This window comes from Tenrec ecaudatus, chromosome 12 (genome assembly GCF_050624435.1).
Source record: "Tenrec ecaudatus isolate mTenEca1 chromosome 12, mTenEca1.hap1, whole genome shotgun sequence".
In the NCBI taxonomy this organism is placed as follows: domain Eukaryota; kingdom Metazoa; phylum Chordata; class Mammalia; order Afrosoricida; family Tenrecidae; genus Tenrec; species Tenrec ecaudatus.
In genome coordinates, this window is record NC_134541.1 from 31,808,992 (window position 1) to 31,836,138 (window position 27,147).

Genomic DNA, 27,147 nt, shown 5'->3' on the forward strand with positions numbered 1-27,147 from the left:
CTAGAGAAACAAAATTCATAGACACTCACAGGTGTACAGGAAAGAGCCTTATCTAAAGAGTCATTGAGGAAACATCCCAGCCTATTCCAGATAAAGTCCACAAGTCCGCTATTAGCCCAGATGTCCGATACCAGTCTATAAATTCCTCTTCAGACTCATGAAACACATGCAATGACACCAGATGCAGGGCAATCACAGGCCAGTGGGTGGAAAGTCTTGTGGATCCAGTGGCGGTGGAAGCTTCTCAGTGCTGGCAGAGGTCTCCACGTGGCTCCCCTAGCTCCAGGGCTCTAGTGTAGCTCCATGTGTCTTGTCCACAGGAATGTCTCGCAGGGAGTGAGCATGTATGTATCTGGCCTCCAGTGAGCTATTTATCTCCATTTGCAGTTCCCAAATGAGGTCATCAAGCTGCAACCTGATTGACAGGCTCCAGGCCTGGCATCCGACTTCGGACAATCAGCCAGTGAAAACTGTGGGTCACAGCAGGCGACTGTCTCCCAGAGTGCTGGCAGTGATTCCATTAGGCAGAAGGACTCCACTGCCATGGAGTCGACCCTGACTCAGAGTGATCCTATGTAGTGGTTCCCAATGCTGTCAGTCCTTGAGGGAGTAGATAGCCTGTTCCTGCTCTGAAGAGTCGCTGGGGGGGGTTGAACCGTCAACCTGCCTTGTGGTTAGCAGTTCAGTTTCTGACCCACTCTGCCACCAAGGCGCCTGCTAGTTGGGAGGCACACACACCATGTGCTCTCGGGTAACCAGGGTCTCGCACGTGGCCACACCACCTCCTTGCTGCGGGTACAACTCCACCTAGCGGATTTGTGGATTTCACAGCGCTGGGGGTTCTTGGACTTAAACTCAGGTCGGGATCACGAGGCTGCCGATGAACAACGGAGCTGTGGGTACCTCTGGGGACACGCTGTTTATCGCTGCTCCTGTGCCAGGTGCTGTGGGTCCGCCGACTCCGCAGACTCCCCAGCCCTACTCTGTGAGGCCGGCCAGGGCTCTGCCCACTGCAGGGTGCCCACGAAGCACCTTGGGGACTGAGGGTTAAAATGAGGGTTCCCATGCAAGCCGACAGGGGTTCTGCTTTTCAAACAAGCTGCCGGCTCCTGCCCGAGTGGTCCCCAGGGCACATGCTTTTAAAAATAAACAAATAACTTGTGTTTCCGGTGAAGGTCTGCAGAGCCGATGATCAGTTTTGCATTCCACCATGTTTCAGGCCATCCTCCCCATCATCTGCGCTTAGTCCAGTCCCTCCCTGCGCTTCCTGTTCCCACTCCTCCCCTTTCCTAACCCAGTCAACTTGGTCATTGGGTCCTGCTGCCCTATTGATCCTAAAGGGTTGGTCATTCCACCCCAGGGTGGGTTCCCTTTCTGACCGTTCAGGTGACAAAGGGACCCCAGGGATGCGCATAAGAAGAAAGGAGGCAGGCGCTTCTTGTTCTACAGCTGCAGCAAGGCAGGCTTACATGGCACGTGGGGAGCTAGACTTCAGCCCAAGGCCCTCCAAGTCTCCGCACCTCGTCCAGGCGGCCTAGTGTGGGTGGGAGGCGGAGGTTGGGAGTCACGTTTTGGGGGTGTGAAAGACAACTTGACTACTGCTGCCACTCCCAGGAGGGGAAGCCTTTCAGGTGGCCCGAGTTGGGTACAGCCTCCACCAAGCTCAGCGTGGGAAGGGGGTATGGGGGGGCAGCTCCCCTGTGCCTGCGCTTGTGTGTGTGGAGGGACAGGGACAGTGGGAGGTGTGTGCTAACAAAGACCACACCAAAGGGATCTCGTGTCCCCGGGCTTGAAGCAGGGGGTGGGGGGGGGGGTTGGGGGGGAGGCCTGGTCTCCCTGGCACCTCCTCCGCCCGATTCGCTGCTTCATCACCCCTGAGTCACCTCCTGGGTCCAGTAGATGCTGCCTGCCTGCTATGAGTCACTCATCAAGGGCAACCATGTCTGTGTCCCTGGGTGTGGGTGGGGGAGCCCGGGGACACTCAGCAGCCCAGAATGGTCAGGGATTCAGTGGTATATTAAAAGTGTATATCGACAATCCTGAGGTTGGATATGGAGGAGAGGCCTGTAGCTGATCTCCCACAGACCTGCCTCCCGGCGGTGCTCAGCCTCGTGGTACCTGTGGACACGGAATTGCCACCAAGCCGTCTGGGTATGAAGCTGTCTGAGTGGCAACCTATCTGTGAAATGGCCACAAAGATGTCCTCATGTTGTCAAAGACGTGATGGGGGAAAGCAGTTGTCCTGCAGGTATGCATCATTGCCCTGCATATAAACGCCAGTGAGATGATAGCGTCTTTTCTTTTCCAGCTATCGGCACAGGTCTGTTGTGTGCATGAAACCTGTGCCTCGGTTTCCCCTTCTGTCATCTCAGGGTCTCCTCATAGGGCTATTTTGAGGATCCAGTCATGTTATGCTGGCATGGCAGTTGCTCTGGGGACACCACTGCTATATCGTCCCGTCTCCCTGCCCACTGCCCCACAAATGGAATCACCCTGAGGCAGGAGCTGTTTTCTGCTTGCTCGTGGCTGTAGCCCCAAGGAGCTCTGGTGATGTAGTGTTTACACATTTGGCTGCTAACCACAAGGTCAACAGTTCAAAGCCACCAGCCGCTCCATGGGAGAAAAATAGGGTTTCTATTCCTCTAAAGAATTACAGACTCAGAAATTCACAGGGGGCAGTTCTGCCCTGTCCTATACTGACAGTCTGGGATGTAAGACTATCCCACCTTAGTACTGATAGTTACTATTATTTTGTTTAAGTTTTAGGGGTAAATCGAGCCCCTAGAATATCCTCCAACACAAAGATCCTCATCTCATAAAATTCGGTCTCCAGGAAGCTTCTGGCTACATGATCAGCTCTCAGCACTGAGAAGACTCCATGCCCACTGCCAGTGAGCAGCAGGGAGGGGGCCAGATCTAAAAGTCAAGGCAAGTTAAGGGAGGACTGAGTCTAACCCTCAGCTCATAATCATGCCTCTATTCCAGAGACAGTGAGGAGCTTCCCTCCAAGTCCTGGGACAAGGGAGAGAGCCCCAGATTCAGATTCTCCATCTGCCAAGTAATGGTTACGCTCAGTGTTTCTAAGGGTCTACCCGTCATCCATCCACCCACCCACCCACCCATCCACCCATCCAGTCACTCACTTACCCACCATCCATCCACCTACTCATGCACCCATCCAGCCACTCACCTACCATCCATCCATCCATCCATTTATCCCTCCATCCATCCATCATTCAGCATTTGTTGAATAACTACTATGTCCCAGGACCTTTTCTGGAGCTTGGGGACATAAGAGTGAGAACACCAGACAAAAACCTCACATGTTTTTATTGGCTTTATTAAGCAACGTTGGTGCGGGACCAGGAAGTGTTAATTCTGTTGCACCCTGGGTCATGAACAGCTGGCACTGACTCAATGTCGCCCAGTAACAACATTAGACAAAGTTAAGCATGTGGCACACAGTGTTTTACAGAGACACACCAAATCATACTAGATTGGAGATAGACACTCCCCCTGAGACTTGATCTTCACCAGTGTCTCCCCAGCACTATGCACTATGTCTGGTGTACAAGGTGGTGACTTCAAGAAGTTTGGGGAGAAATTCCATTCTCATTCTATCCCATTTCCCCCATGAACTGTCTTAAAGTTCCCCTGGCAGACTTGGTGCTCCATAAGTATTTGTTGAATGTATAAGTTAGTGAATGAGGCTTATCCTGCTGTTCCAAAATTCGTGACTAAGTTGGAAACATCTCCAAGAGTCCTACCCTCATCCCCAGCCATGTTCTCAGAGTTGTTTCATGGGCTAGAAATTGGGACCAGACTCCCCCTGCAGGTCATGCTGAGAAGGACTGTCTTTAACCTTCCATCCACCATCACCTCCCTGGTCCATGTAAGTCAATGTCTAAAAAAGATTCAAGGCACTTCCTTGAATCCCCATCTCCATCCCTTCTTCTATTCCTGACACGCTGGAGGAGAAATGGCCTTAGAAGTCATTTCCCCAAGAGTAGGCTAACTCCCTACAGTCCCTCTGCCTCCTCAGCTCCAAACTGAAATGTTGAGATTTGAGTCCACCCAGAGGTGCCTCAGAAGAAAGTCCTGGCGACCTTCTTCCAACAAACCATCCATGGAAAACCCAGTGAGGCACAGTTCTACTCTGACGCACGCGGGGCCACCAGGCATCTGATGAATTCCACGACCATGGTTTCATGTTGGATTTCTCTGTCTGTCTGTGTTGTTTGAAAAGATGGTCCAGGCACCGCTCTAGGCCCTGGGGATACACCCGTAACCGCATACTTCTCCTCCCAAAGTTTGCACTCTACAGGCGAGAGAAGGGTCCTTTGAGTGACAGGAAGGGAAAAGAAGAAGAATGATGAGAAGGGGGCCAGGGCCCCCAAGAAAGGCCCCTCTGAGAGAGATGAGAAAAGCCTCCTAGGCAGAGGGACCAACAAGTAGAAAGGCCCAGAAGCTGGGATGAGCTTGACATCATGCAAGAGGGCAGTGTGGCCAGATGGCAGAGTGGTGAACGGTGGGAGCCTGGTGGTGGCCAGGCCACAGTACCAGGGCCTGTGGTGGTGTCCGAGTGAAGGCGCACCTTATTCCAAGCAAAGTGTGAGCCAAGCACAGGCTGCCTTCTTGAGAGTGCCCTCTGGTGCTAAGGGGAACGGGCTGCAGGAGGAAGGTGGGGGAGCTGGGAGCCTCAGGAGGACAAGCAGTTGTCCTCCAGGTAGTGATGCTGACCTGGTCCAGCTGGTGGCTGCAGAGACAGAGAGGCGCAGGTAGACTTGGGCAGGGAGAGTGGGTGTACCCTGCTTGTGAATTCCATGAGAGGACCATGCAAATGGCCGATCTGAATAGCTAACGCCATGCTGAAAAAGAACAACACAGGAGGACTCATACTTCCTGGTTTTAAAACATACTGTAGAGCTACGGTGATCAAAACAGCCTGTCACCGTATAACAACAGACACACGGACCAGTGGAATCAGTTAAGAGCACACAGAAACAAGCCCACATATGCAGGGCCAACTTATTCTTCAAGGCTGCTAAGTCCATTAGATGGGGAAGAAAGAGCTCGCTCAGGAGATCTCCACATACAGAAAGCGAAACAGAATACATGCCTCACACCATACACAAAGCAAATTAAGAACAAACATGAAGATGTCAGCGTGCAAATCCAAACCATAAAATTCCTAGAACAAAATGCAGGGGCTGTGCTGTAGGGTTTCGTTTTTAAACAGTAAGTGATCGACTAGAATATACAAGCACACACAAAGATAAAATCATTAAATGGGCCCTCACGAAAACAAAACAAAATAATCCTTGTTCATTAAAACATGGAATCAAAAATGTGAAAAGACAAGTGTCAGACTAGGAGGCTATGTTTGGAAACCACTGTCCTGACTAGAATCTAGCAGCCAAAATACATCTGAAACGTAAAACTTTTACAACTTGATAAAAAAGGACAAATAACCCAATCATAAAATGGGTAGACCTGACCTCACCCAAGAGGACATTCAAATGGCCACCAAACACAGGAAAAGATGCTCAACATCTTGAGCCATCAGAGAGGCGCAAGTCAAAGCCACAATCAGATAGCACGCGCCTCCCATTAGGACAGCCGAGATAAGCAAACCAAAAACAATGACCCAAACAACATAGCAAATGTTGACAAGGATGTGGGGAAATTAGAACCCTTGCCTATTGCTGGTAGGAATGTAAAATGATAGTCATTGTGGAAATTAATATTATGGCTCTCAAAACCTAAGCAAAGAACTACCATATGAGCAAGCCATTCTACCCCTAGATATACACCCCCAAGACATGAAAGCAGACTCAGACTTGTACACCAATGTTCATTGTCATGTTCATAACCAAAAGGTAGGAATGACGTAAACATCCATCAACCGATGCCTGGGAAACAAGATGTGGTGTAGACAGACAACGGAATACTGCCCAGGCAGGCGGAGAACCAGAGTGCTCAAATAGGGTTGGGGTTTGAAGACACTGCGCGGAGTGAAGAATGGCAATCCCCAAAAGGCAGATATTGTATTAACTGACAGGGGGACAAAAGAGGAACAAGCAAATGCCTGGGGACCAAAATGTATCAGTAGTGATCAGGACTGAAGAAAGGTCAAAAGAGAGCTGGGAAGATTGCATCGCCTGAGGGTAGGGCTGCGCAGTCGTTATTGTAATTTCTACCAATAACCTGTACACCTGTACAATGTGGAACTAGCAATAGTGTGTGAGGGATTTACAACAACTGAAAAAATACTTTTTAAAAAAGCGAGCGTTGCTGAAGGGCCAGTAAAATGCCTTGATTTGAAGGTTTAGGATGTTGGTGTCATGAAGTATTCCTGCTGATTGGCTTAATAATATGCTTAGTGCCTCTAAGTTAGTTTTGCCATGCCTGAGGCTTTGTAAGCTTGCAAGGGGGTCGGACAAAGCATAGAACTGGTCTCTATTTAACAGAGGAAGATGAAGAGCCAGGGATGCTAGAAGGAAGTTATAGAATGTGTGGCTGATCGATCGCCTTAAGGACCACTCTCTGTTATGAGACCAGAAGAACTGGATGGTGCCTGGCCACCATTACTAAACATGTCACCCACCTTATCACAAGTACCATTTTGACAATTGGTTCACTGAACTCCACAAAAACCATTAGGTATCACTTCTGCAGAATCAGTGTGAACTGGCTGAACCCCACCACTGGCAATAACCCACAAAGCTATGTGCCTGACCCAGTGCCCTGTACTCACCACATGGAGCCTAATGAGACCTTGGTGCCCAGCTCTGGGTTTAGCTAACCAAACCTGACACGGCGCAGCAGAGCCCTGATTTCAGGGCCCCAGCCTGGGTTCTAATCCACTTCTAAGAGGGCTTCGGGAACCTGATCAAATGAACTCCTCCCTCTGTGTCCTCCTTTCCCTTTCTGCAAAATGTGTGCACCCTCCCAAAGTTGTGGGCAATGCATGCAATGCTCTCGGCACATTGTAGGGGTTCAGTCAATGGAATGGTCCCCGGTGAGGGAGCTAAGCGGAAGGGGAGTGAGGTATCATGTGCCGGGGAGGGGGCACTGACAATCTTGACTCCATCTCGGAGACCTCTCGTGGCCCAGGAGGTGGGAAGGACCTGGGCTTGGGCCACCAGGGCCTCTCAGCTTTTCCATCTGTAAAATGGAACGAGGATCCTTGGCCCACTGGGACAGGGACACAGGGCTGGAAGCAAGAAGAGCGCCCACAGTGGAGAGGCTGCTCTCTGTGAGCTCCAGCAGATTCTTGGAGGTGCCACAGGGGAGTGTCGGCCAACCCTAAGCGATGGGGCTGTGTTCAGGTGGATAAATCCCACCAGCCCCACGAGGCTGGTACTGCCATGGCCTCATTTTCCCGGATGGGAAGTAGAAGCTTGCAGAGGTGAGGAGGTTGGCCCAAGGAGCCAGGTGGTGCAGACTTAAGCCGCTGCAAAGCCTATTGTCCCCCGGCTGCTCACCCTCTTCTGGAAGGCCATTTAAAAGCACTCTTCTCTGTGTCCTGAGACCTGGCAAAGCCGGGCCCAACGCTGTTTGTGGGGTCAGGCAGGAGGAGAGATGACATCAGCAGGGATACAGAGACAGGTGATCACAAGGAGGCACAGGCATGAGGGAGAGGAGGCTGTGGGGTGGGGGGGCATAGGCCCCCTGCCCTGAAGCAGATTTCCGTCTGGGGGTCCGGGGCAGCACACTTACCAGCACTCCTCACCCTCAGACCAAGTCCGCTCGGCTGGCCAGTGCCCTGAGTCAGAGTTTCATTCCCAGGGCCATGGGGGTGGGGTGGGGTGCGGCAGATGCCGATATAGAGACAATAGGGTGATCTGAGAATGGAGATGATTTAGCCAAAGGTGCCCTCAGAACCAGGGGAGGCCAAGAAGATATAAGGGGTGTTCTGGGAATACTGCGGACCTTAGGGAGCCCAGCATGTGCAAGGGCAGGACATCTTGATCATGATGGAAGTCTGCCCATCCAGCCGGTCTGGAGCCCCAAGAACAGAGCCTGGCTGGTAGCCAGGCTTCCATAGACATGTGCTGACGGGAGGACAGGGATGCTCTGGAACGAGGGGGACAGAGGGGCACTGCAGAGGTCTGTAGGGTTGCCCCGAGGGAGGACCGGATCAGATGGAGGTGGGTGGTGGGGTGGCTTGTTGCACCAAGACTATCAACACATCAAGGAAGAGTCCCTCACAGTCCTTCAAGTGGGGGTGTGTATTCCTGAGGGGCTCCTACCCTGGGGCAGGGCAGGGCTGCTCACCAGAGTGACCAGCAATACATCCAGTGGATCTGACGACAGTGCAGCTATGACAAGCAACGGTTTCCCTTCTTCACAGGACACCCCAGGCGACGAAGCCAGTAAATGAGGAGCAGATAGGAAAAGGGGTATTTTCAGTGTCAAAATGAATAGGGGCTTTTTAAAAAATATCTTAGTAATGTGTCCTTCACATGCAAGGAGAGGGTAGCCAGTCCTGTCCCTTCTTTGCCTTAAAGGGTAGAGGGATTGTGAAAGGATCTGTAGGAGCCCCCAATAAAATAAAAATTAAAAACAAAAAAGAAAGCCTTTAAAAAATAAAGAAAATAAATGAACCAGTAGCATCTGAACTAAGCCCACAATCCACCCCACTTGCAGACTGTGCCCATCCCTTTGGGAACAATGGCTGATAACCCCGCTTTAAGAACAGGAGGTCAATAGACAGGAAGTGCTGGGATGTCGGACGAGCTGACCGGAAGTCAGGCGGTTCATGGGACATGAGCGCGGGAGGAAGCGCACGTTGTCAGCATCCAATGGGGAGTGTTCAAGGAAGACTAGTAACAAGCCAAACGAAGGCAAACGGGAAATGCCGATCCCATCTGAAACGGAAGCGAAGTCACAAAAATGGGGCAACTGCGAAAGGGAACCAAACAGGCCCGGAGAACCGAAACCCGAATGTCCATGAAAGACTAGCATGAAATGAAGTGGAAAGTCCCCCACCCCCACCCCCAAGGGCGGGGCCTTGAGAAAGCAAATCAAACTCTGTCTCAAAATAAAAACTCTCAAAGATGTACCAATCAATGAAATCAAGTTCCAAAGAAAACCAAAGGAGAGACCATTTGCAAGGATTTCTAAAGGAGTATAATAAATAATGACAAATAAAACCCCAAATAAATAAAAATGACGCAAAACAAGAGCCGGGGCTTGCCAGACTGATGCTAATCATGTGCTATGAATTAAGGAGTCTGATCGACTCAGCTGCCTGTCACTTGGAAGAGTGTAAGGAGAGAGCCTGATGGAAGGCAGCCTCAGGCCATTTCTCCAATTTGCAGCGGCCAGGGACGCACGTTAGATTCCACCACAGCCTCCCCCACAAAGGGCCACCCCATCATCTATACATCCACAACGTGCTGGCACACGGTACACCCTTTCCTCTTTACCACCGCCCTCCGAGGCTCACGTTCATAGATGAGCAGACCCACACCCAGAGGGTGAGTCACTGTGTTGCAGTCACGCAGAGTTTGGGGCTACCTTATCCTGTAAAGGTGGCTCTGCTGAGGGTTTGAGAAGAAGGGAAGGGCAGTCCCCATCACAAAGCGTCATCATCAGGATTGCGTGCTGAGCACCCACTATTGGCTAGTATTGGCAAGTGGGCACAAGAAGTCCCAGATGAGCAGCCGGAATGATGCCAGATTGTCATGAAAGTCCTTAGGCTTAAAGGTCAGGAGCCCTGGTGGCACAGTGGTTATACATTGGGCTGTGAGCCAAAAGGTCATCAGTTCAAAACACCAGTCACTCCACAGAAGAGACTGGGCTTTCTACTCTTGTAAACAGCTACAGTGTCAGAACCCCCCCCCCCTGTCCCATAGGGTGACTATGGGTCGGCATTGACTCAATGGCCGTGAGTTCTAAAAAATATTATTTTCTAGGTGGGTTACATCTTTGCAATGGCCATCACATGCTAATAGACAGCAATGAGAATCACAAAAACTAACAACAATCTCACTGCCATCCAGTCGATGCCGGCTCATATTGACCCTACAGGATATGGCAGAACTGTCCCCTGTGAGTTCCCGAGGCTGTAGATCTTTACAGGAGTAGAGAGCCTCTTCTTTTTCCTGCTCAGCGTCTGGTGGTTTCTAACTGCCGACCTTGCTTGCAGTTAGCAACCCAGCGCATCACCATTACTACAGTATGGAGCGCACTACTTTGGCGCAAGTGCGTACCTAAGCAGCTGAGCTAGGAACCGAGACCTGTAGCCCAGCCTGGCACCAGGGACTCCTAGTGCCACAGACTGTGCGCTCCCTGTCTCACCAGCAATGCCCTGTCCAGCAAAATGCAGGCCCCGCAGGGGGAGATGACTTGTCCAAGGTCGCTCAGCTGAGTGGCAACACAGGGCTGGGCCTGCAGACCGGGCTGCCCTCCAAACCCATGGCCTTTCGTGACAGACAGCCGGCCCCCACTGCTCATCTGGGACTTGCTAGAGACAGCTGTGCCCGCTTGCCAAATAGGAGCGCAGGTCCCGGAAGGGCAGCTGTGACATTTTTCCGGTGTGACCCGCCCCTGCGCTTGTGGGCACCGCTCTCAGGCTCCAGGGAAAGTGGAGGTTTTGGAGAAAGGGAATGGTTTCCCCACGTGGTCTCGACCCCGCAGGCTCGGGGATGCCTTTCTCATGAGCCGGATGAACAGAACCCCGCCACCATCCCCATAACGCATCGAAGCCTCCACCCTGGCGCCCTGTGAATCAGCCCACGTTGCTGTAAGGAATCAGCCAGGGGCCCACGGCGGTGGGTCAGCCGCATCCGTGTCCAGAGGAGTCAGCCTCGCCGGGGAAGATGAGAAACAGGCCATTCCTGCTGGAACCAGGAGAGAGCCCCAAGGGTGGGTCCTGGGATGGAAGTGACCGTGGCAGGACTGGGAAGCTGAGAAGGGCAGGCTTTGGCCCACGTAGACCTGGCTGGGGTGGGGGCAGGGGAGGGGGGGAAGCACTGCGACCCTCCCCACCTCTTGGCTGTGTGTACCATTGGCAGGTTAATGTCCCCTCTGAGCTCAAAAACCCAACAACAGAACAACAGTCCCAAACCAAACCCATCACTGTCCGGCTGATGCTGACTCACGGCAGCCCGGACGCCTCCGTGTAGAACTGTCCGTGCCACGGGGTTGTCTTAGCTGCCATCTTCCCAGAAGCTGTTCCTCAGGCCTTCCTTCCGGGGCTAGGGCCACCAGCCTCCAAGTTAGGAGTCAATGCTTAAGCCATCGCTGTCACCTTAGGGACCTGATCATAAAGACCGTATTTCTAGCAGTATTGGTGGTGGTATAAATCTTAATCTTTTTTTGGGGGGGGTGGGAGGCATAGAAAGTCTCATTGTTCTCCTAAGAGTGGCCAGTGGTTTTGAACTGCTGACCTTGTAGCTAACAGCCCAAAGAGTAGCCCAGTAAGCCACCAGAGCTCTGCTCCCAAGAGTCAGGAGCAACTCAATGGCAGTGACTTTTGTTTTAGAGGGACCTTTATAAACAGATAACCAAACTCAAATCAAACCCATTGCCATGAATTGATGCTGACTCATGTAGGGTTTCTGAGTCAGACCCTAGGTCGAGTAGACCTTATGGAGAGTAGACCTTAGCTAGAGTAGACCCTGCAGAGAGTAGACCTTAGCTAGAGTAGAGCCCATAGAAAGTAGACCCTGTGGAGAGTAGGCCCTATAGAAAGTAGACCCTGTGGAGAGTAGGCCCCATGGAGAGTAGACCCCATGGAGAGTAGACCCCATGGAGAGTAGACCTTAGATGGAGTAGACCCTATGGAGAGTAGACCTTAGATAGAGTAGACCCTATGGAGAGTAGACCTTAGCTAGAGTAGACCCCATAGAAAGTAGACCCTGTGGAGAGTAGGCCCTATAGAAAGTAGACCCTGTGGAGAGTAGACCCCATGGAGAGTAGACCCCATGGAGAGTAGACCCCATGGAGAGTAGACCTTAGATAGAGTAGACCCTATGGAGAGTAGACCTTAGATAGAGTAGACCCTGTGGAGAGTAGACCTTAGATAGAGTAGACCCTATGGAGAGTAGACCTTAGATAGAGTAGACCCTATGGAGAGTAGACCTTAGATAGAGTAGACCCCATGGAGAGTAGACCCTATGGAGAGTAGACCTTAGATAGAGTAGACCCTATGGAGAGTAGACCTTAGATAGAGTAGACCCTATGGAGAGTAGACCTTAGATAGAGTAGACCCTATGGAGAGTAGTCTCTGTGGAGAGTAGACCTTAGATAGAGTAGACCCTATGGAGAGTAGACCTTAGCTAGAGTAGACCCTATGGAGAGTAGACCTTAGCTAGAGTAGACCCTATGGAGAGTAAACCTTAGATAGAGTAGACCCTATGGAGAGTAGACCTTAGAGTAGACCCTATGGAGAATAGTCCCTGTGGAGAGTAGACCTTAGATAGAGTAGACCCTATGGAGAGTAGACCTTAGCTAGAGTAGACCCTATGGAGAGTAGACCTTAGATAGAGTAGACCCTGTGGAGAGTAGACCCTATGGAGAGTAGACCTTAGCTAGAGTAGACCTTATGTGAGTTGAATGCCTCATCTTTCTCCTGAGGAAGCCATCAGTGCGTTTGAACGCCTCTTCCCGTGGTTAGCAGCAAACTGCTTATCCGACAACTCCTCCAGGTCTGTCTCCCTCGATCTCTCTCGCTTTTCTAAAACGATGACAGGTTAGAAAGGATGGCAGTTACTGAGTAACGAAAGGCGTTTGATGCACTGTGGGACCAGCTTCACTCACGAGAAATTCCAAAAAGAAGAATGAAGGTATCAGGAATGCCCCAAACGAGCGAACACAAGGACACAGCCTCACTCACGGGTGCGGGACTGAGAGTGGAGAGTAGGAGCCGAGTGGGGGGTGAGCTTCTCCAAGTGGCCAGACTGTCCCCCAGTCCTGACGGCATCGGAGGTGGGATGAGGTGAGGGAGGCCAGGGAGGCTGTGTGTGGCCCACACCTCAGCCACACCCTGTCTCACAGAACCACATGGCCAAGCCACGGGGCCAGGGTGCCGGCCTACCTCAAGGGGTGCTATGAAGCCCCAACCCTCGGCCAGCCTCGGGCTATGAAGTCCCTGCAAATGATCTTTGTTCCGGACGCCTTTCAGATCCCATCTGGTTTGGCACATTGAGCTCAGCCAGCCTCGTTCTCCGACGTTACATGGAGGAAACTGAGGCTCTGAGAGGCTGTGCCCTCGCCCTGCCAGGCTCTGGAGTGGGCTACCTTCCTGTACTTCCCCAAAGCACCCACGCTCCTGATGTCTCCCGCACCCTCACCCTCACCCTCACTTTCATCCCTGGCTGGGCGACCTTGGGAAAGCCGCTCCTGGGCTGGGCACCTTCGTTTTTAACAGCATCAGTATCGGGTCTCTCTCTGGCCTTCCACCCTAACACACCCTGAGTCCATAGCCCCTCTCCAGAGGCGGGGGGCGGAGGGGGGAGAGAGAGAGAGAGAGAACACAGCAGTGCCCGCTGTGAGCACTAACACACTGCCATCGAGTCCCTGCTGACTCCTCGCCACCCCGGGGGTTTCCAAGACTGTAACTTTATGGGAGTAGAAAGCCCAGTCTCTCTCCCACAGAGTTGCTGGTGGTTTCGAACTGACAACCACGTGGATCACAGCCCAACTCGTAACCACTACACCACCAGGGCGCGTAATATAGTTTGGTTAAAATGTAATACTTTATCATTTGATGCCCCCCCCTTTTTTTGATTCTTTATAAAGTTGTTTCAGTTTTCTGCTCCCTTTCTGATTGAGGTTTTTCTGTGTTTGGTCTCATCGTTGTTGGGTTGGTTGGTTGTTTGTTTCCTGTTTGTGTTTTGTATGATTTTCTGTCTATGAAATCCAGGAGAGGGAGACCTACAGTGGCAGCAAAGGGGGCCTGGCGGGGAGGACTGCGGGGAAATGGGGAGCTCACAGCAGCGAGTCTGAGAAAAACTGTTCTCACAGTGATTGCGGTGAGGACGGCCCAAAGCTTCATAAGGCGACTGAACCATTGAATTGTGTGATCTGTGAAGTGTATGCCAAGAAAACTATTAAAACAAAACAAAACTGAATGGAAAACTGGTCCATCCACGGCAGCACTCGTACCCCAGGGAGGCAAGCAGTGAACAAAAGGGAAACGGTGTCAGCGGGAAGCCAGGGTTTCGGGGAGCCAGGGTTTCGGGGAGCCCTCTGTCCTTGTCCCACCCATGATCCACCCATCTCCACCTGCTCTACAAACAGTCCGTGACCAAGTAAAACAAGATCAGCCTTCGATCTCACCACCCAGCACGCGCGCGCGCGCGCGCACACACACACACACACACAGCCACACTCACATGTGCCCATGGCATGTACACACACGGATACACCTCCCCATTCACTCTCCCACACATGCACACACATGCACAGGTACACACCCAGGAATGGGTGTGCAACTGAAAAACACGCTTCTGAAAATCATTCTCCGGACCACGAGTGTTCACATGGCCTTAACACTGAACAGTTGGATGTTTTCTTTAAAAAAACGATCAACCATGGCCTACATTGGTCTGTGGCTGGGTTTTGTACAGCCTGCAGGCAAGAGTGGCTTTAACAGTGTTGAAGGGTTGTAAAAACTAAAAACAAAACAAAGGATATGCTGAGAGAAACTAGCTGCCGTAGCGCCCGTTACCTACAGCATTTCATATCTGGCCCTTTTCAGAAAATGCTCACCAGCCTCTTTCTGTTTGGTCCTGATGTAGATGATTCTGATCCGCCTGTTCCCCCATTTCCTCTCATCTCCACGCCACGGGTTGTACTTACTAAAATGATCTCCACCTCCATACATGGCTTGGAAACTTCCAGTCGAAGAACTTCATTTGACTTACAGCGTGTCCCAGACTTTGCACTTGAATGAATGGAAGGCTGAGTGACTGGGCAGTGGGGCAGAAGAGTGGACAAGAAGAGGCAGGAGAGCCAAACTCTCACATCCACGTGACGTGACATCCTGACCAAATGAGGTCTCTGCTTAAAATCTCTGGTTCGTCAGTTGAGACGGGGGCTTCCACACCCGCCTCTCAAGGTCGTGCGGCGGGTCCCCAGTGGGCTCAGGTGGCGTGGCTCTTCTTACAGACGACTCCCTTCCTTGCTGCTCAAGGACAACTCCAGTCCGGGACCTGGCCCGGAGGAGGGGCTCCAAGACTCTCTCTTCGTGATGACACAGAGAGACGAGCTTCTGAGGACTTTGACCCTGTCCCTAATCAGACCTCCATGTCCTCAGGCCCTTCCCACCACCCCAGAACTTCCTCCTTCAGCTCTGCTCCCCACCTGCACCTTCCACACTCCCCGCTCTGCCTGACAAAGCCCTAACTCCCATCCCAGTGCTGTGAGGCACCTCTCAGATGCCTCCCATGGCCACCCTCGGCTGAGACACTGACACAGGCATTTCTCCTTCCATGCCTGGGCTTTGGAGACTCCAAGACTCCAGGTCCACAGACCGGCTCAGCCACCATGCCTGGAAAATGGGTCCACACACAGCATGGTGGCGAGGATTCCAAGCCCGTGTGCCTAGCTCCTGGAGCGTCTGACCCTACGTGACCACAGGGGCCTACTGTGGCGACAGGAAAGCAGGGTTGGGTGGTTTCAGACCAGGAGGGAGGGAGGGAGGGAGGGAGGCAGTAACCTGGAGACAGATTGGTGTAGAAAGAGAAAAGAAACACCAGGGAGGTACGCAGGCTTTAGAAGAATCAACCCTCTGAGAGATCCAGGTGGCAGCATCTCCCCAAGGGCAATGTTCAGAAGGAGCAGGAACCTGCTGAGGGAAATGGGGTGAGTCTGTTACATTGTGGAGGCTGCAATCAAGGACAGGAAACAAAATGTGTGTGCATGGCTGAATGGAAAACCGATCTGCTCTGTAAACCTTTGCCCAATTCTTAATGAAAGTTAAAAGGAAGAAGGAGGAGGGTACAAGGAATCCCTCACCCCCCAGCGCCTCGTTATCATCCCTCACGCTGCCTTTGAGGGATGTGCTCCCCCTTTGCTCCCCATTCAGAGCCGCCCTGACACGCATCTTCACCTGTTGCCCCTCAAACTCTAGTGTTTAGGGCGATGCATTTTGTTCTGTGTCCAGCCATGGTCCCAACCTGGAGACAAGACACCCAGGCCCTCTCTGCCCATCTCTGTCACTGCCTTCAGCCACCTGCCTTGTCCTGGCCGCAGCCCCTCCATCTATGGACAGGGCACGGGGGACACCCGCCATGCTTTCCCATTTACAAAGAATTATGCGCATACATGATAAGCCTCAGGGGTTGGGGCTGCCCCCCTCATTTTACAGGAAAAGAAAAGGCAGTTCCGAGAGGGGGAGATGTTAACCTAGGGCCACACAGCAAGAGAGAGGCAGCGGTGAGGTTTAAGCCCATAGGAGACACCCCCACCCCTCCCCATCCCTAGTTCAGGGAGCGTCTGAATGATTCTGGCATAAACTGAGGAGAAAGAGTATGAGTTTTTTTAAATGTATTTGTTTTGAGACCTTGCACAGCAAACATGCAACACCGACTCAGCGGCCATGTGCACAGCGAATTCCATGACACTGATGACGTTCCTCGAGTTGTGCAATCATCTCCCCCCAACCTTTGCTGGGTGTTCCTCCCTCATTAACCCAAACTCCCTGCCCTCCAAGGTTCCTCTCTCATCTTCGGAGTTGCTCTCATGTAGATAGAGGAGGTTGTTGTGCGGCCCAGCGGGTTCTGACTCGTAAGCCCCTATGCACAACACAAGAGAGCGCTCCTCGGTCCCGCGCCGTCCTCACAGTTGCTTTGTGCAATCCCATTGTTGTCGCCACTGTGTCGGTCCATCTCATTCAGGGCTTCCTCTTTTTCGATGCATCTGTTCTTAGTCAAGCATCACAAAGTCCTTTTCCGGAGATGGACCCCTTCGGATAACCTGCCCACAGTAGGTGAGACCAAGTCTCACCATCCTTGCTTCTAATGCTCAAGGCAGACATTTTTTTACTAGATAAGCTAGAATATTTGGTTTTAGGGGGAAAAATCGGATAATTTTAGTTTAAGATTTAAATCTCATCTGAGGGCAAGAGTTTCAGGGTTCCATCCAACCTCTACGAGTCCAGAAAATTTGGAGCCGATGAGAACCTGAAGTTCTGCCCTGCCTTCCCCCCCTTTGATCCCGATCCTTGTAGAGAGTTGCTGGTCAAAATATTTAGTAAGGGGAGCCGGGCACCATCTAGTGATGTTTGGCTCATGACAAAGGAGGCAGGTGTTCATGGAGGCTCTTCCTATTCCAGACTCTCACTCCTTCTCTGTGGCTTCAAGCAACAGAGACCAACTGTTAGGCTTTGGGGTGGCTTGCAAACTTTTAAGACCCCAGGCATCCCCCAACAAGCTAGAAAGTAGCACAGACATGCTGCATGTCACTAGGCCAATTACCTGAGATGTCCAATCTACTGTGTGCTTTGGTGAATACTTTCCTTCAAACCACCCAAAGAGGTTTTTCACAGAGCTGAGAACTGAGGCTGCCTAAGTCACACATCTAGGAGAGGAGAGGGACAAACACTGGGCCCTGGGTTCCCTGAATCCCAGAGCTCCTCCTCTCTGCCCCCTTGCTGCCTCGGATGTGTTACTACTGTGCCACTGAGTCTGTTCTAAGTCACCGAGCCCCCACGTGACAGAGTCGAACTGCGCAGCAGAGTGTTCTCGGCTGCACTATTTATGGAAGTAGATTACCAGGTCTTTCAGCCACCAATGGGTTCAAAGCCCCATCCTATGGGTTAGCACCTAGGCATTTGCCATCATGGGCCCTTCACATCTAGAGGGAACTAAAAAGCAGCATGCAGATGTGGGAGATCCTTTCCTCCACCCAGCTCCCTCCCCGTCGGGATCTGAAGGTCCCTGAAGTCAGTCCGGGTTTGGTTTCTCCTCACTGCCTAAATGAACCTCCTGATCCCAGGGTGGGCCACACAGGCCAGACCCCCTTATCCTGCCCGACTTTCTCTCCACCAGGACACCCAAGCATACTTCAAGAGAAATGTCTCCATCTGGTTTGAATTCATTTATACTTAATTAATCAACATGTTGTTTTGTAAGAGACACTTTAGATCCAAGCCTTTTCTCTCATTCCTTTTTGGCTTAGAAACAGTAAAATTAGGTTTCGTAAAAAAAAAAAAAAAAAAAAAAAAACCAACACTGACGCCGGAGCCTGAGGAAGCATGGGTCTACAGAAGCAAGGTCCCGAGGGTGATGGTTGGGTTCGGGGTGGGGAACCAGAGTCAATCCTCCCGGCCTCTCAGACTAGATGGGAGACCGAGGCCAAGGACTTGGCATGGCAGGCAGGCTAAGGAAGAGGAGGGAGGAGTTACCCCTCCAGGATGGCAGCTGCCCAGTGTCCCAAAGGTCCCCAATGCAGAGGGTGCCCTTATTGAGTAAAGAATGAATGAAGTGCCACCAATATCCAGTGCTGGCTTCTCCTCCTGCAGTTAGACCTGAAAGTTTTTGCTGGCCAGACCCTTGGGGATCCCATGCCAGATTCTCCAAGCAGATGCTTCTTGGAAAATGGTCTCTGGTATGTAATAAGCTCAGGAAAAGCCACACACACTGTCCCAGCAGTCGAATCCATTCATCAAGAAATCTGCGTAAGTCAGCATTTCCCAAACCTATTTGATTGACGCATATGAACGCCATGTAGAAGAAGGGTTAATCTATAAACCATTGGATTGTATGATAGGTGGATTGTATGTCAATAAAACTATTGGGGGGAAAAAGAGGGGAGAATCTAGTCCCCCCAGTCTAGGGCCAATAGAGAAACAGAGGCCATGGAGGTTGGGTCTGGTGGGGGAATCACTCACCAAAGATCACCTAGCACAATGGGGTTGAGAGTGGGTCCGCAATCCCAATCTGAGGTACCCCAGTTCCAGGCTATCCCCATTGTACCCCACTGAAAAATGAAGTTGCAACCCTCTCTCTGAAGATCCTGGGCAGGTGTATGTTCTCAGAGGTTATTGAGGAAGGGGACCCAATAGCACCACCCCAGACTGGACCAGTGTAAGGAGCCAGCTCCCAACTGTCTCTCTCCGCAGCTGGGGAGGTGGTGGTGAGTTGGGGAAGGTGCCAGGGATTGGAATTGTTCCTTGTCTTCCTCTCCAGTTCTTCTTTCTCTCCTTCTACCATACACACAGGCAGACAGGTACATATATACAAGACCCCACGTTTTCCTCCCCCCACATTTCCTCTTTCTTCTACCTCCTGCCCTCAACCCAGTATCACTCTGTTTCTTCTTCTTCCTATTTTATAACTGAGAAGGAGTTCAAAAAAATCTGCTACACCAGCTCCTTTGCAGATGGGGAAACTGAGGTTCTGAGCAGTGAAGGACAACACAGCTTAGCAGACAACTCAGGGCCGCGCCAGATGAATGGAGGCCGAGGCCTGTTGTACTACTCACCTGCTGCGCAACCTTGGTCCTCACTTGGAGCTCAGTTTCCACATCTGTAAAATGGGAGCATGAGCAGCTTCTCCCCAAAGAGACTGTAAGCACAGCCAAGGCCACAATGACTGGGCAATAAAAAAGACCCCCACTCCCAAGAGCTCACTCTGCTGAGCACTTCATGCACAGACACGCATGTCATCCTCACTGCGACCCGCCTCACGGATTGGGAATTGAAGATGACTATTCCCCTTTGGAAAATTGGTCCATGAGAAATTGTGATTATAAATTTTTTTTTTCTTTTTAGAGTTTAGAAGGATCTTTGGGATCTTCTGAAAGACCTGCAGGGATTAAAGATCCTTAGAGAAGCAAAGTGGCTTCCTCATGGTCCCCCAGCTGGTAAGCAGGGAAGCTAAGCTTTGAACCCAGACTGGCTGGCTCCAGAGTCCAGGCTTTTACCCATTCACAAAGGAGTGCCCCCCAAGGAGTCCCAGCTCTCCCCAACTCAACAGAAACTCACGCACGTCTCCAGCATCCCGGTCCCTATGTTCAGTCACCCAGTATGGGCCCAATGCATCATAGACCTGCTGCCTCCATTGAGTTCCATCTTGGGAGTATCTCACGAGCCTCTCATTGCTGGATACTCCACTCCCAAGGGTGTCTTTGTCTGTTTCGGGCTTTCCCCTCAAGTGGATTGTGGTCCCCCAAAGGCTGGCTGTCCTCCCTCTTCTCTCCCATGTAGCCTTGGTCCCAGCCCAACACCAGAGCTTGGGAAGGTGCTGGGTCCTCCATTCGTCTGCTGCCTAACCTCAACAGGTATAGAATCGATCCGAGTTTCAAGTCTCGACACGTTGGCTTTATGAAACGGAGGAGCCTATATCATGAGCATACAGCGAGGAATCCAAAAGGTGGAACTGGAGAGCCCTGGTTGTGGAGACACATTCAGCTGCCGGTTCTTAGACTGGATGCCTCCAGCCAAGTCCCACACTGCAAGGAGAGCCTCAAACCCACCCTCGAGGCCCCCCAGAAGGGAGAGACCAGAAGGGGCTCTTGACACAGCACCTGGGCATGTTTATTAGCAATGACTGGGTTTGCCTTTGCAGGGGTCCTAGGAGTCTAGGTGGAAACAATGGGGGCTCTCGGGGTACTGGGCCTCTTCCGGCCATCTCTGATAAAACGGGGGCTCTGGTCACAGTCCCTCACCAGAGGGACCCATCAACCACCGCCTTGTCCCAGGGGCCACCATGCGCGGGCATCAGATTAGGGTCTTCATGGCACCTCCTCACTGAGCATGGGTATTTAGAATGGCTTCTGAGCCACTAATTCTGTCCCTTAGTTTCTGTGATGTGAGGCTTCTCTTTCTGCGCAGTCACACCATTCTGGCAATTCTGCTCCTGTCGGAGAGGGGACTCACATGTGCCCCCTAGATCCAGCCCCTGATGCCCAGGTGCCTCAGTCTCCCCATCTGTCAGGTGGGATTGATGCCGGATGTGGAGCAGCTACTGGACAGATTCTGAGCTGAAGCAGGGGCCCTCCCCAGCTGGCGACTCTGGGGGAACTCCGTGCGCCTCCCACCACCCTGCCCCGGCCGGCCTTGTACCTTGTTTCTTCCTTCGGTTCAGGGCCAGCATGTCCACAGCGTGGGCGACCAGCAGCAGCAGGCAGAGTGGCGCCCGCATCTGGGCAGCCTGGTTCCGGCGGGCGCGCGAGGCTGCAGGCATCCAGGCAGCACCCTTGGAAGCTCCCCGCGAGGCCCGACGGCCCTGCGGGCGGGCGGGCGGCGCGGCGCAGGGGCTGCTCGCGGGACACTGGACACGTCCGCCCGGAGCGGCCGCTGGGGACCCGCCGTCTGCCCAGGGGCCAGTCGCTAGGTCTAGTGAGGGCGTCTGCGGAGCCGGGCACTGCCCTGCTGGGGAGGAGTCGGCGCGTTAACCCCCGAGGGGCTGGCAGAGGGGGCGGGGTAGGGAGGGTCCCCAGCCGGAGCTCCGTCTATTGGTTCGGCTCTCCCGCCTCCCGCACTGTCTTACTCACCACTGGTAGTCACAATGACACAGGTACACACACACACACACACACACACACGCACGCACATACATGCACGAGCTCACGCAGGTACAGAAACGCAGACACACGGAGACTGCCACCCCTCTCCTCTGCTCTGGTCTCCCCCACTTTCCCTGCACCCGGCCCTGGCCCACTTGTTGTCCCCTCGTTTTCCATCTGTTTTCCTCCCTGGATTTGCTTGATCTTTCCCTCTCCCAGCCTGACTGTCTGTCTGTCTTTCTCTATTGTCAACGACCTGGCCCTCTCCTGACTCACTGTCTCTCTGGTCACCCGCTGGCTGCACCTCACCCCTTCGCATTTCTCTGCCTCTGCCTCCCACCCCACCTTTACTGGACAGAGAAGGATGTCTCTGGCCACCCCGCCCTGCTCAGCCTCTGCTTTTCCAGAGAGCCCCAAGCTTCTCTGGACAATGACCAGGTATATTTGGGGGGGCCAAATCAGGAGGCCCTGGTCTTGTATTAAAAATGATTCATTTCTTAAGTGCGCATACATTCCCTTCTGGTGGAGCTGGGGCGCTGACTGTCGATGTGCCCACCTTATCGCCGGAGGTAGGAGCAGCAGGTTCAGGTTTGGTTTTAGCTCTTTCAGGGACAAATCCCTCCTCCTTCCCAACTCCTGCCCCATGATGCTCTTCACACCAGAAATAATGGTAATAGCCAGAGTGACTGTGAGTATTTTTGAGGTCTCTATGTTTCTACTCCAGTAAGTTACAGTCTCAGAAAGCCTTAGGCCAGTTCTACCTTGTCCTATAGGGTCGATGAGTCGGCATTGACTCGATGGCAGTGAGTGTTCAGCGTTGTGCTGAACACTTTTCACCTAATGTGACCTTTGAACAATGCCCCCCCCCAAAAAAGCAAAAACAAAACAAACCCCACTGCCATTGAGTCAATGCTGACTCACAGTGACCCTATAGGACTGCCTCTGTGAGTTTCTGAGACTGTAACTCTTTATGGGAGTAGAAAGCTTCACCTTTCTGCAGAGCTGGATGATGGTCTCAAACGGGTGACCTTGAGGTTAGCAGCCCAATTCATAACCACTAAGCCACCAGGACTCCCTTGAAGTAACCCAGTGAGGTCCTATTTTTATGAGCCCCACCTTATAGTGGAGGAAGGGTCCTCTCAAAGAGCTTGGATGGATTGTCTAAGGCCACACAGCAGATCTGTAGTCTCCTCAGGGACCAGTCTCACCAGGAGGGAAGGCACTGGGAGACTCAGAGGAACTTACTCTGGAACCTCTGCTTGAACAGTTGTTCATCCTGCTCAACCCCCTCCCCCCGCCCCCCACACAAAGTATGTGGTTTGACCAAACGGAAAATGAGTGTGACTGCTGGCGTCTCCTTCTCCAGTCCTGCCTCCCCAATCTTGGTGAGGTCTGAAGCTCCCTGGGGAATGTGAGGGCACATCATGGGAGGGCCATGCTCAGAGAGTGTGGCAGCCAAAGATGCAGTGGTCCCTTGCATGAAGAGCCATTACCACTGCAGACAGCATCCTGGGGGATTTGGTGGAACGGCAGAGCCATTCTGTGCAAACCTCCATTTCCTAGATGGGGACACAGAGATCTTGGCAAGGGGTTGCCCAGCACAGGTAGCCCAGGGCATCAAGGTCAGAGCCAGGAGAGGTATACATGACGTCCCAGCATGCTCTCCTTCACCATGGCCTTGCTGTGAGTTCTCCAATCTCTTTCCCTTCCTACTACCAGAGATCTCAACTCTTTGCGGTATTTCACAACCACCTTCAGGGCGCCTGCATCTCTGAACCTTTAGTGTTTTCCATGGAATGCCTGACTGCATCACACCCATGTCCTATTCCACTGACTCATTTAGGACCCGTCCCAGGCAGGCACCTTATCCAGGAAACCTTTCCAGGCTTCCAGGCCAGGATCAGTGCCTTCCCTGGGCTCCAACAACCTCATATGACCTTGAAGACTCCACATGGTAGGTACGATTGCATCTGCTCCTCTCTCTAAACTGCAAACTCTTTGAGGCCAGAGATCGTTCTCTGGAGCCCAGTAGATGGTCTGACACAGATCAGGTGCTCAGCTGGCTTGTTGAATGGAGTTAATTAATTGATTAATGAATTCTTCAGACGTAGAAGTTCTCCCCATCCCTTCTCTGTCAGTTTTTCCTCCCTGTTGTGGCCTATGTGCTGCTGTGGTATTGGAAGCTGGTATTTCACATACAAGCAGAGTCCCCTCTAGTGGACAGGTTTTAGTGAAACTTACAGACTAAAGACAGACTAGGAAGAAGGAAGAAGCAGGCCACTCCTGAAAGTGTTATAAGTAGCAGTGGAACACTGTCTAAGATCGTGCTGGAAGATGAGTCTTTCGGATTAGAAGGCACTTGAAATACGACGAGTGAAGAGCTGCATCCTCAAAGTAGAGTCAACCTTCGTGACAGACATGTAGGGAAGCTTTTTGAGACTTTTGTCTGCGGGTGGGGTGCAGCTCAAAAGGAGAAGACACAGCGGCAAGAAGCCAATAATAATCAGAATTGTAAAATGGAGGGAAGAGGCATCTAGGAAATGTGGGCGTTGTCAAAAATGAAATTGAACACATAACGATCAATATCCCAGACGTGAGTAAGCTGAAAGAGACTGGCATTGGCCGTTCTGAATCAGGTGATCGTATGATTTACAGTGTTGGGAAAGACACACCCAACAAGAATAGCATTACATTCATGTTCCAAAAGAGCACTTCAAGATCTTGAAGCACAGTGCTCTCTGGATACGTTACAATCTACATGCCTACAAGAAATATCAGCGAATACAACTATTATTCACACTTATGCCCCAAATACTGAAACGATGAATAAATGGAAGGATTCTATCAACTTCTTCCGTTGGGAAGATGATCAAACATACCAGCAAAATGCATTGATGATTGCAGGTGATTGGAATGGGAAAGTTGGACATGAAAAGAAGGATCAATAGTTAGAAAAGATGGCCTTCGTGATAAAATAAAGCTATCTAGTGCAGGACAGAATTGTGCAAGATCAATGAATTTTTCACTGGAAATACATTTTCAGTAACAAACATGGAAACTATACACGTGGAATTTGCTAGATGAATGCACATGGATTGAACTGTTCCTATAGGAAGGAACCGTGGAGAAGCTCGATTTCATCAGCCCAAACCAGGCCGGGGCCAGCTCTGGAGCAGTCCATCAATTCCTCATCTGCAAGTTCAAGTCCTCATATGTAAGTTCAATTCCTCATATGCAAGTTCAATTCCTCATATGTAAGTTCAATTCTTCATATGCAAGTTCAAGTTGAAGTTTAAGAAAATTAAAAACAAGTCCGTGAGAGCCAAACACAAACTTGAATATATCACCTTTGGATTTACAGAGCATCTCAAGAACCGAATTGATGCATTAAACACCAATGGCATTAAACACCTGATGAGTTGTGGAGGGACATCAAGAACATCACAAATACAGAAAGCACAAGGTCACTAAAAAGACCAGCAAGAAATCAAAGACCAAAATGGATGTCGGTTTTTCCGCTAGCACCTGCTGACCTTGCCTACAGAGACTAGAGAGAAAAGGAAGGGCTGGCTCATCTGAAATGTAAAGAGCTGTGTGGATACTGAGCTCATGCGCATGACCTCGCCCAGTGGGCTCGGGCTTATCAGAATTTGGGAAAGGACCAGCTGGTCTGAAGAGCAGGGAGGTGTATGTGAAGTCCTGAACTTGCTCTTGATAACCATTGACTTAGTTTGGATGGCAGCTAGGACTGAACTGACCACAACCCAACCGGATGAAGATAAATATGTTGATCCCGTGAGCTGGTGCAAATTACTCCATTCTGCTGGTTTTCCCTGGAATTTACTTTACTTATAGATGAGACGCTTAAAATTCCAAGTGGAATGAAGATTGTTAGGCTAAACGAACTTGCATGTCTCCTCAGAGCTGATTGTTAGAGATAGGCAATTGATCAGTTGGATAGCCACAATGGAGAAGATAGATATGAGGTGATTGATTGGCTTACAAACTTTCATGGGTGTGTTAATCTGGGTAGACTAGAGAAACAAATTTATAGGCACTCATATGTGTATAAGAAAGTGCTTTATATACAAGATCAATTGAATATTGAGAAAAGATCCCAGCCCAGTCCAGATCAAGTCCATAAGTCCGATATTAGCCCATAGGTCCAATACCAATCTTCAGACACACAAAATACATTCAATGACCCAGAACGCAGGAAGCTCACAGGCCAGTGGGTGGAAAGTGTTGTGGCTCCAGTGGTGGTAGAAGCATCTCAGCGCTAGTAGGGTCTCCATGTGGCTCTTCCAGCTCTCTGAGTTCTGGCTGCATCAGTGTAGCTCCATCAGGCTCTTCTTCAGTAATGTCTCGCAGGGAGTGAGCCTGTGTTCCACCTCCAGCGAGCTATTTATCTCCTTAGCACCTCCAAATGAGGTCATCCAACTGCGACCTGATTGACAAGTTAAACTACACCGCTGCACTCTTAAGTCTCAAATTGACAACAGATTATGTAACTACCACAATTGGTGTGTTTACTCTCCAAATAAGTAGAACCAGGGAGGATCCCAATGAATAGTTTTCCCTTTTCCTGATGGGCTTGGGCAAGAGAGGGTGGGGGAAGATGTTGATGAGATGCTATGATTCAGGTGTGATGGTTAACAGTGCTAATGGAAATTGTAAAACTGTAATTGGAAAAGATGTAATTGAAAGGAGGCGGAGTTAATTTAAATATGAAAAAGGTATGAAAAAGACAACGGCTAGAGAGTGGCCTGGGGTGGAGGGAAGTTTCATAATAAGGTCCCCTTTCATCATGGAAAAAAAGAAAAAGTAGATGTCAGAAGACACTCTGAAATCTTCTCTTGAATATACAGCAAACAAACAGAAGAAATGATGAAGCAATAGAGATGAACAGAACATTTCAGAAAGGACCTCTGGAAGCAAAGTAAGCGTTAGAATGATATTTGCAAAGACCTGGAGTTGGAAAACCAAAAGGGCAGAGCACACTCAGCCTGTCTCAGGCTGAAAGAACTGTAGGACAATGTCAAGTCTTGAGTTGCAACATTGAAGGAGTCTACGCTGACAAAGGCCAAAGTCTACAGCCTTCAGTATGCATTACAATTTGGTGTTAAGAAAATAAAAATCCTCAAAACTGGACTAATAGGCAACATCATGATAAATGGGAAAAAGATCGTAAAGGTTGCTGGAGCATCAATGCTCTGGACAGCAGCAATTGTGAAATGAAATCACATATGGCCTTGGTCCAATCTGCTGCACGTGATCTATTTAAAATGTTACAGAGCAAGGATCTCACTCTGAGATCTAAAGTGCCTCTGACCCCAGCCATGGTATTTTAAACTTCCTCATACGCATGCAAAAACCGGACAAAAACTAATTAAGACCAAAGAAGAATTGATGTATTTGAATTAAGGTGTTGGCAAAGAATGATGAATGGGACACCAGAAGAACTGACAAATCTGTCTTGGAAGACGTATGCCCAGAATGCCCTTTGGAAGCAAGAATAGCAACATTTTGTCTCACATACGCTGGACATGTTTGAAGGAGGGACCAGCTCCTGAAAAAGGACATCGTGCTTGGTAGAGGGCAGTGAAAAAGAGTCAGACCCCCAAATAAGATGAATTGACACAGTGGCTGCAGCAATGGGCTTCAACGACAATTGTGACAACG

General features: G+C 50.9%; 1 protein-coding gene across 2 annotated transcripts in view; it reads right to left on the minus strand.

The window, feature by feature from the left end:
* RSPO4 (R-spondin 4) overlaps positions 1–21,211 on the minus strand; it is a 46,257-nt gene extending 25,046 nt beyond the window's left edge. For both annotated transcript variants that reach the window (XM_075563863.1, XM_075563862.1), the window contains exon 1: positions 21,023–21,211. In XM_075563863.1, the coding sequence (XP_075419978.1) occupies positions 21,023–21,143 (121 nt within the window). In that variant the 5' untranslated portion in view covers positions 21,144–21,211. The remainder of the gene's footprint in view (positions 1–21,022) is intronic.
* Positions 21,212–27,147: the final 5,936 nt, after the last annotated feature.